This window comes from Gossypium hirsutum, chromosome D11 (assembly GCF_007990345.1).
Source record: "Gossypium hirsutum isolate 1008001.06 chromosome D11, Gossypium_hirsutum_v2.1, whole genome shotgun sequence".
NCBI lineage: Eukaryota > Viridiplantae > Streptophyta > Magnoliopsida > Malvales > Malvaceae > Gossypium > Gossypium hirsutum.
This window is the reverse complement of record NC_053447.1, coordinates 28,174,953-28,185,483: the sequence shown is the minus strand read 5'-3', so window position 1 is coordinate 28,185,483 and position 10,531 is coordinate 28,174,953. Positions and strand designations below refer to the sequence as shown.

Genomic DNA, 10,531 nt, shown 5'->3' with positions numbered 1-10,531 from the left:
ATTTAAGATTATTATACTCCAACTAGTCCACACGCAATGGTCTGAGTTCCTCTTTCTTATCAATCCACACGTCAACTTATAATACATATTTATTTAGGATTAATTATTTGATAATTTTATGCATTAGTGCATGAGATGATGATTCGTGTGAGTTGGAGGAGAATTATTAGTATTATTAATATGTGTTGGGTGTACTTAGCTGTTGAAAAAGGAGCCAAAGTTGATGATTTCTAGTTCGGTAGTTTGGCGATGAAAGAAGGTTCAAACTCTATTCCATAGCTGTAAAATGGAAAAAAGCCGAACTCCCCGGATCAAAGAGGACCGGACCACACAATAGAAGCTCATAGGGTAGATTGCCACTAAACCATGATTAGGTTACATCTAACTATCATAGCATACACAATTATTGCTGGGGAACTCTTCTTCCATTTCGCATAAATTTCATCCCACGATTCTTCTTTTATTTTTGGGTCAAGGTCGCTCCTTACTCGTCTTTTATCTTTGTGGAAATTTAATTATTTGCTTAAATCAATTAAATTCTTTGTTGAATGAATCAAAATCAAGATGGTAATTTAGATTATAAAAGAAATATTCCAAAACCGTACCTTTAAATCAATTATATATTTGATCACTCCTATAGTGCACAAAATTACATGAAAAAGAGCCAAGTGGCATATGACATAGGAATCTTTGAAAGAATTTAAGTTATCAAAAAGGAATAAAAGGGCATGAAGTGAGAAAAAGTCAATCTTGGAATGTTCATTGAACCACCATTGAAACAGTGAATCTAGAAAAGCTAATTAGCTTAACCCATCAAACTTATCTTTCCAAACATGTCAGCAAGATCTTGCTTTTAAAGTTACCAAACTCAAAATATTGAACTATCATCATGATTACAGTTCATGGGCTTCTGTTAAAAAGAAAAAAGCTTACAAAAACATAAACTTCCCAATGCGTTTGAAACAGAGCATGAGAATCCATGGGCATGTGCTTAGCCATGATTACCTTAATTTGAGTAACACAAAGACTCCAACTTTATCACTTCTCTGCAATAGATTAGTACTTTTGGACATTGGGGTTTAGTTGTAAATTGGACACATTAATTCCTTGTTTAGCTTCAACCTTTCTTTTTGTTACAACCATTGATTGATAGTTTCAGAACACAGAAATGTCTTTGTTTCACGCATTAGTAACAGGGAAGGTCTGTCTTAATCGAAAGGGTGTTTTGTTTCGAGTCAGAAACATTTAAAGCTTTTAATTGGTCCCCTCTTTTAAGTCAAGAATTTTTCACTGAGCTGGAAAGCTAGAAGCAAATAAATTTTCACTCAATTCTGAAATTCAAATATCGAAAAAGAGACGTGTCTAATTTGTTATAAAATAGAGCACATGGTATTAGGCCAAACACAAATTGACATCAACAATTCTGCCTTTCCTCTTCAAGTGGGCACATCGCCAAAATTGGCTGTGCTTGCATGAATTTTCATGAATTCTAATATTCTGCATTGTTCTTAATGCCAAACATTATTGATATGTCATTTCACTAGAGGCTCTTACCTACTTGACTCCTCCACTGTTCAAAGCTGAGACTTCTGTTTTTTGTTTTTTGGACTGTTTGATGTTTAAAAGTGATGAGATGTTTGAGGCTTCAAAGATTTGATCATGCATGGATTCTATTTATTTCAGTAGGTTTAAATTTGGACTGTTTTACATTTAAAAGAAAACAAATACCAAAAAACAAAAGTGATTTGAGGTGACTAATATTTTTCCACCATTTCTTTATTAATAAAATCTTTCAAAAGATTTATTTTCTTGTCACCCAAATTTTGTGTCGGATATATTCACTTAAAGAGTCCCAACATTTCTTCAAGAATCAAATCCCACATTGATGGATTGATTAGATTCTGTTTTTTTTTTCCAGCGAGAAACTTGCAATCAAATGTGCGTACTGAAAAGTCTAAAAGGAGTATTTGATTTAATGATAATATTAAGGTTTTTGCAATTTTAAAATTTATAAAAAAATGTATGAATTTTCTTATTGAATTATTGAAAGAATATGGTAAAGTAAATACCAATACTATGATAAAAATCCAAGCAATTTTCATGTTTTAAGTTACATTTTTAGCCAGAAAAGCATTGAGTGGAGCAATGCATGTGACTTGTGAGGTAAGGGAAATAAAAAGATTGGATAAGGGAAAAAAACTGTGATCACATTTTGTCCACTAGGCCTTTAGCAACACTCAATATATATAATATTAAGTGATGAGCTACTATATTTATTTAAGTAATGAGCTTATTATTATCATTATGATTTAAGCCTAAATCTTGTTATGATTGTGAACGAGTGGAGTCATGCCAACATTTTTTTTTACATCTTTTGGACATCATTTACCTCTTCACTTATAAAATAAATTCAATTCACGGGGAGAGTTTATCGAAGGAAAATGAGTTATTAAAAAAATTAATTTTAATCCAATTGATATATATAATTTTTATTTATTTATAAAAGTAAACAAGCAGATTACATAAATGTATTCATAGCTAGATTGTTTCTAGTACTTTCTTCTTGTATGATTTCTTAAATCTCTATAGGAATGATTAAATATGGGCAATACGAGAGGATTATTTTTACCAGTGCATCTGCTATATATATAATTATTGTTTAAGAAAAAATATATATCAAATTTAATTTTTGAAGTTAATATCTGGCTTCTTTTTTTTTATTATTATCTCAAATTACGAAATCTTATTAAGTAAAAACGTTAAAGAAGTAATTCTCAGACAACATTTTTTGGGTATATTTACACCTCATAAACCCCATGTGTTTCGGTAAGAAACAATTTCTTTACGATTTTGTAGTCTTTTTTGGTGAACAAAGCCACGTGAAACCCTGAGAGGGGACCAGGCCCATTCCACAATATCACAATAAAAAATAAATGTAGCTGCTGCTATAATATTCGGTAAAAAAACTCTCCAATGGTTGTCAATTTCTAAATCAACCAAATTAATCTCTCTAAAAAAATTATATAGTTAATTTTGAAAATGACAATGAAGAATAATTAATTAAATGGTTATTTCCTTTCGTCAATTATGTATACTTTTCGTCCATTTATCTCTCAATATTTACATATTTTAATAATTTAGTCTTGATTTTAAAAATATATAACAAATTTAGCCTTAACATTTACATATTTATAAAAATATTATAGACTAAAACCATGACCAAATGATAAAATGTGTAAAATATGAGAGCTAGCTTTGTTATGATACAAATCAAATTCATTTAAAATTGAAAAAAGCATAAACACCTTAATTAAGTGTCTTTAATTGCTCACTTTTAAAATTAACAACGATTAAATTACTTTAATTTTTTTAAGAGGTACTAATTTATTTAATATTAAAATTAAAGGGGACTAGAGAGGTCTTTACCATCATTATTTAACTTCTATTTTATTTTAATTTACTTCAAAATATTTTATTTTATACTACTTTTAAAAAATGACGTTGAATGTCTATAATCTTATTTTTCCTTGTATGGTCTTAAAGTTACGTCATTTTCATGCTTAAATATTTTATGATTTTTATAGTAAAATATATATATACTAAAATCAATATATATTTATATTTTAAAGTTAGTGGGCTTTGGACAAAAGAACTAACTATAAAGAAAAAAAAATGAGATGGATGGCATTATTATCAAAGGAAGAGATGGGGGGATGGAAGGGGTGTTATGCAATAGGGTTAAACAGGCGATGGTATTCATGGACACTAAAACCAAGTGAAGGTCAGTTTTTGTATTTGATTAAGGGAGCACTAAAGTTATTATTGTCAGAGTTGGCATGTAATTTTCATTGTAAGATAAGTTTAGATAGGTAATTAAGTGTGGTAAGTTTATTTTCTTTTTCACGTTATAATATTAATAAGATTTTTTAATTTTATTATTATCGTTATTTTTATATTAATCGTGTATACCATTTGTTTAAACTTACACTAAAAATGTAAGACAGTGAATCCAAGTACCAAAATACAAAAAAACCATTGAAATTCATCACTTTGGTGGAGGTGGGGGTCCCCTTGTTTTTTCTTTAATCAAAGTTTCTGGCTTTGCAAAGGTTAATTATAAAGAAGTTCACATATTTTTTTGCAAAACCCGAAAAGGAAGAGGGTGAAGCTTGGGTTTTTATTTAATAGATATTTAAATAGAGTGTTTGGGGTTTTGTTTTGGAGTGAAGCGTGGTGGCCTGGTGGGGGTTGAAATCAGAATATATGTGGGATAAGAGGGTAAGGATTTTTGTAGTGGTGGCGGTGGGGAGTGGTGGTGCTGATTCAAAGGAGATGAGTGGGAACATTCTGAGATTTGGCTTTTTGTGGGAAAATGTTAAATAGAAGGGATAGAGGGAAGTGATGGGTGTCAAAAGATGAGGACCAGCTCCTCTTTTTGATGTGATTTTTGGTCGGGTAGTTTTTATGCTATGTGGGGTTTGGTTTTCTTGTTTTTTCGTTTTGGTGTTTATTTGGTGTTGTGGCTAAAAGGATAATAGCGGTTGCTTCATGCACTGCAGTGGACAGTTAACATCCTGCTTACTCTTTGACTGTTAATGATATATTGATGTTGGATTCTTGGTACTTGGAAGGGCAATAATAGTAAAGGGAGCTGCTTTGGGACATATAAGGCTCTTTTCTAGTGACCCCTCCAAGGTAGGCTTAGATTCTAATGCTCCACATCTTCTCCTCTTCTTCTGTATGGTTTTTTTGAGGTGGCCTATTGTTGAATCAACCACTTTGTTTTCTTTCAGTTTGAGGTTTATTTTTAGTCCTTTTTTCTTTTGGTTTTCTTCTTTTTCTTTACCTCAAAGGAATTAATTTCACAAGTGAAGATATGATCTTGTTGATCATCCCACTTTTTGTGTTTTCGAGTCTTTATAAAGTTCCCTCATTGTTTCACTCTTAAAACAACCAAGGGGAGATGTTCTTTGTGGTTCAGTTGTTAGTGCTTTATTTTGATGAAAGTATAAACTATTTCCTGAATTTTGATTTGTGATCAATTTACCCGTTTCAGCTCTCCACTTTTAGAGCAATATTCTTGGACTTGATTATTTGAGTAAATTTTTATTTATTTTTTATTCTTTTCCCTTTTAGAAACCTCCAAAAAATGATGCTCCATGTCCACTAAGTTGTTTTCTTCAACTCATACCGAGAAATGATGTCTCTTTCCTTGCAGGTTTTCTACCTTAAGCATAGGAGTAAAAGGTTAGAGTTTCCTTAATACAAGAGTTGTAAAGGAATGTGCATTCTGGGTTTTGGGGTATAGAGATTTTTTTTTTCATTTTGTGGACCAGAAAAAAAGTTCATGGCAGTGTAGTGTGAGAGAGAGAGAGAGAGAGAGAGAGATATCCATTGAAAGTAGAAAAACAAAGAGAATAAGATTAAACAAATAAGGGAAAGGGCGGTGGTGTCAGTTATAAGCAAGTGGGTTTGTTTTTGGCTTTGAGAATTATATATGTTAGAGACCATGTGTTCACTATGTCTCCTTAGCTAATCTTTGCATCCCGGAGTCCTTGGTTTGTGTTAACAACTGAGGAAGCAACCCATTTTCTTTTGGGGGGGTCTCTTCATAGTCAAGTGACCACTTTGTAAAATCAATCTTAAATCTCCATTTATTCATTTCTACCCTCATTTGACCTCATTTTGTGTGAAAAGATTCGGTCAGACTAGAAAATGCACATGGTTTTCTTTTGATCCATCCTTCCTGTGGTTGAAATTGAAATTTTTGAGGATCTTAGTTAGTGGAGGTTTCCCTTATAGTGGTGTCTTGGGTACTAATTTGTGCCACTGCAATATTTGTAGATATAAGAGGAAGTGAAATTGTGTGAGTGTTGGAAAATACAATTTGTTTAGCCAAGATGAAGTTTATGAAACTGGGATCCAAGCCTGATTCATTTCAGACTGATGGAGGTTATATCAGGTAAGCTTGAGATCTTCCTCTATGGAAGCTTTAAAAAAAGATCAATTTCTTTATTTTATATTTTGCCATCTGAGTATGCTGAACAGGTATCATATTATACATATCAATGGCTTTTATTCAGTACTTGCCTCTCCTAGTTTGTTTCTTTTCCTTTCCCCTTCCCTTTCCAAGTAGTTTTATACCATATGACTAATTTATAGGAGCAAATATTTTTCTGAGTTTTTTCTGGCATCAAGAAGTGCTCTAAATGCCCAAATCTTATATTTTTTTTCAAGGTGGAATGACTGGTAAATGAGCTGATTGACTTCATTTCAGTGTATTGAGGTTGCATTAGCCATATAGATCATTTATAATTGAATACTTAATTGGCTTCCCCAGTTCTGATATCTAGATACCATCCACCATTCCAGTTCTTGTCGCATTCAAGGTTGAGCACAACAGTTAGACCCGACTACTGAGCTCTTCTCCTAGTTTTCCCTAATAACATGCTACGCTGATAGTTGAGAGAACATTTAACAAGGGATGAGAAATCAATCATTTCCAACCTCTGTTCAAGAGAAGAAAGTGTAATAATTGTCGAGTTTTGTGTAAAAATTAGATCCAATTGAGTATGTTTGGCAAGCATCAGCTCTTGTAACTGTTATTTGACGTTCTGCACTTTTATGACTATTTATCTGATATAGTTAATTATGTATCTCTTAGATGTTATAAACTAGGTTTAAATTTTCCTATATTGTAGTTTAGTGACTATTTGTGCATTATTTGTTTGCTGACTTGAATGGACAAGCGTATATGTCAGGTTCGTTGCAAGTGAGTTAGCAACTGACATGGTCGTTAACGTTGGGGATGTGAAATTCTATCTGCATAAGGTATGAACTGACATCATTCTGTCATATCATGCAAAGCGTACAGTGGTTTGATTAGCATAGGAGATATAAATGATTATATATATTAAGGTCCAATGAGCCGATATATTCTTGCATCAACCAGAAATAGTCAAACAGATTGTCTGCCTCCACAAGTTTATTTGATTGGTGAACATCTTATTAAAGTTTTTTGGTTTCACACCTGTGTCCAATCAGCATAATGTTGTCTGTTTATGGTCCAAACTTGTTGACTAGGCAATTAAGTTTAATTCTAAAAGGACTGGTTTAATTTTGTCTATATTACAATTTTTTCTAAGTAGCTACTGGCTATGCTTTTTGGTTTCTAACATCTCAAACTATAACTTTTCTGTAGTTTCCGTTGTTATCCAAAAGTGCACGCTTGCAGAAGCTGGTTGCAGCAACAAATGATGCGAATGGTGATGAAATCCACATTCAAGATATACCTGGTGGACCAGCAGCATTTGAAGTATGTGCTAAGTTTTGTTATGGAATGACTGTCACTCTCAATGTGTACAATGTTGTCGCAGCTCGATGTGCTGCTGAATACCTCGAGATGTATGAAACTATTGAGAAAGGAAATCTCATCTATAAGATTGATGTCTTCCTGAATTCGAGCATATTCAGGAGCTGGAAAGATTCCATCATTGTTCTTCAAACAACAAAATCTCTGCTTCCATGGTCGGAGGAACTAAAGGTTGTCAGCCACTGCCTTGATTCGATAGCTTCCAAGGCTTCAATTGATACTTCCAAGGTGGAATGGTCATATACCTATAATTGGAAAAAGATAGCATCAGAGAATGGAAATAGTCTACAGTGGAATGATGCAAGAAAACCACAAATGGTTCCGAAGGACTGGTGGGTAGAAGATCTTTGTGAGCTTCCTATTGATCTATACAAGCGCGTGATTGTGACGATTAAAACAAAAGGCAGAGTTTCTGGAGATGTAATTGGAGAAGCCCTAAATGCATACACCCTAAGAAGATTGCCTGGTTTTAGCAAGGGTGTGAACCAGAATATTGATTTCGTAAAGTATCGGTCATTGGTGGAGACCATTGTGTGGCTGCTACCAACTGAGAAAGGAGTTGTTTCTTGTAGCTTCTTGCTTAGATTATTAAGAGCAGCAATTTTTTTGGATTGTGGAGAAACAGAGAGAAATGAGTTGATGAGGAGAATTGCTCAGCAGCTTCCGGAGGCAAAGATGAATGATCTATTAATTCGAGCTCCACCTGGTGAAGCAACAGTATATGATGTTGACATGGTTCAAAACTTGGTTGAGGAGTTTGTGACTCACAGTTCTCGAACCGAACCCGTAGATAATGAATTCCTGGGGAGTAGAAGCCCCAAGTTTGGACCTGATGCTTCTAAAGTGTTGGTAGCAAAGCTAATTGACTGTTACCTAGCTGAAATTGCACGAGATCCGAATTTACACCTTTCAAAATTTGTCAATCTTGGTGAAACTATAGCTAGCTTCTCGAGACCTTCTCATGATGGACTTTACCGTGCCATAGACATGTACCTCAAGGTAATTTGTGAGCATACCAGCTGTGGTTTTTTTACCGGAAATTTCATTTTCTAAAACAAACTTCAGACTAACATCTGAGACTTTTATCTTCATCTCAATATAGGAACATCCTGGAATCAGCAAGAGTGAGAGAAAGAGAATATGCAAGTTAATGGACTGCAGGAAGCTATCAGCTGAGGCCTGCATGCATGCTGTGCAAAATGAGAGACTCCCGTTGCGAGTCGTCGTGCAGGTCCTCTTCTTTGAGCAAGTCAGGGCTACAGCATCAGCTGAAAACAGCACGTCCGATCTCCCAGGTTCCATCAGGGCCCTTCTCCCTGGTGGGTCTCATGGCAGCTCAAGGTCCACTACAACGAACACCGAAGAGGATTGGGATTCGGTGCCAACAGCTGATGATATCAAAGCTTTGAAAGGGGAGCTTGCTACTCTAAGATTAGGCAGTAATGATAGTGGAAATGAGGCAGCTAAATCCGATGTTGAAAAGGTTGCTGCTAGTCGAATGAAAGGTTTGGTGATGTCAAAAATATTCTCGAAACTTTGGTCGAGTAAGGAAAGACATGGTGAAATTAGCAGCTCGGATACATCAGACAGCCATGGATCTGTGAATGCGGAAGAAACAAAGTCCACCCCTTCTAGAAGTAGGAGACATTCACTATCTTAGTTGAGGATGATGCCCTTAGCAGAGCATTGAAACTTGCCTTTTGTCTGGCTTTGTAAAATTGTCTAAGAAGATGACAGTAGGAGACTAGAACCAACTGATTTTTCTAGCTAAGCTTACCACTTTGGATGTTTCGAGCAAATGGAATGATGCACGTTGAATAACCCAGCGATTGACTTGTAACAATCTAAATTGTTCATTGTTGCTACAAATGTACCCAGAAGAAATGAGAACAAAGAATCTTAGGCTGCTAAGCTTCTTAACCAAATAAAAATATAATGCAATAAACTTTCTATATAATATTAAATCGTCAACGTATTGATGAGTTTTTCCATGGTAAAATAACTAGTTTATTTTTTTAAATAGTTAAAGTATATTCAACTAAATCAATCAATCTAACTTAAGTAGAGTCCAGTAGTTAACCACTGCAATCAGATGGTTTTTAACTAAATTTTTTAGGTAAAATAATCCTATACAGATTGCATTTTGACGTTTGTATTTTCAGTTGAAATTTTTATTCATTTTTACTATTAAAAATTAAAGTAGCTAACAGAATAACCAAATAGTTATACGTTGTGTGCCACATGCATCTCATATCAATATACAATAACTAGTTTTTAACAATGGAAATGAATGAAATTTTTGGATGAAAGAAGAGAAATGTTTTCTCTTTCCTTCCACCGTGCTTAATTATCATTTCTTTCTTTCTTTTATTATTTTTAACTAAACTTTTATAAAATTTTCCTTTATAAACAACTAAGCTACCATCCATTTAGTTTTTAAATGGTATAATTACCACCTTAATCCTTAGCCTATAATCTAATTTAGAAATTCTATAGTAATTAAACTTTTATCATTTTTACAATTTGGTCCCTTAACCTTAATTAATTACTAATTCGACAGAACTTCCTATTCAAATATAACCAAAAATTATTTACTAATGATATTCACGGTCTAATTTTAAGAAAACGAGGTCCCGAAACCATGCTTTTCAACACCATTAACTTTCGAATCGTTATGAGTTTCTAATGTTTCGTTAAGGCCTTTTATTAGAATGACATGCACCTAGGTCTCTAGGTGACTTTCACTTTTTTTTTTTGATGAACTTGGTGTTTTTGGTATGTAGCATATATATTTTGTACCATATTGGTCTTTTGGGTACTTTTATGTTGAATTTGGATGATGACTTTGTATGTCTTGTACATGGTTTATACATTCCTAATTAGTTACCTATTGAAATTTCGATCTAATGTGTTGTATGCCATGTAAATGCACTTCTAGACTTGTTATAATATGGCAATTATGTATGAAATGAAATAGTTTGGTTTCATGATAATCATGTTTAGGTGCATTTAGAAGGTCAGTTGCATAATTCTAAATGTCCTTTTTTTTGCATTTTTGTTCTAATGTCTCAAGACGTCAAAAACATGTCTCGAGACCATAAGAATGTTTTCGTGCATTTCTGGGTATATGTATCAAGACATGGTTTGGTTGTCTTATGA

General features: G+C 33.5%; 1 protein-coding gene across 11 annotated transcripts; it reads left to right on the top strand.

Annotated features, from left to right (window-relative positions):
- The first annotated feature begins 3,645 nt into the window (after positions 1-3,645).
- On the top strand, positions 3,646-9,329 carry LOC107913278 (BTB/POZ domain-containing protein NPY5). 11 transcript variants are annotated; one of them, XM_041103991.1, is made up of 7 exons: positions 3,698-3,781; positions 4,632-4,695; positions 5,219-5,247; positions 5,845-5,962; positions 6,762-6,831; positions 7,202-8,371; positions 8,475-9,329. In XM_041103991.1, the coding sequence occupies exons 4-7, from the start codon at positions 5,901-5,903 to the stop codon at positions 9,030-9,032; spliced, it is 1,860 nt and encodes a 619-aa protein (XP_040959925.1). In that variant the 5' UTR covers positions 3,698-3,781; positions 4,632-4,695; positions 5,219-5,247; positions 5,845-5,900; the 3' UTR covers positions 9,033-9,329. The 11 variants fall into 11 exon arrangements, with proteins under 11 accessions (XP_016697306.2, XP_016697302.2, XP_016697305.2 ...); XM_016841816.2 differs by lacking the exon at positions 4,632-4,695 and having other exon boundaries at positions 3,676-3,781; XM_016841814.2 differs by lacking the exon at positions 3,698-3,781 and having other exon boundaries at positions 3,846-4,695.
- Positions 9,330-10,531: the final 1,202 nt, after the last annotated feature.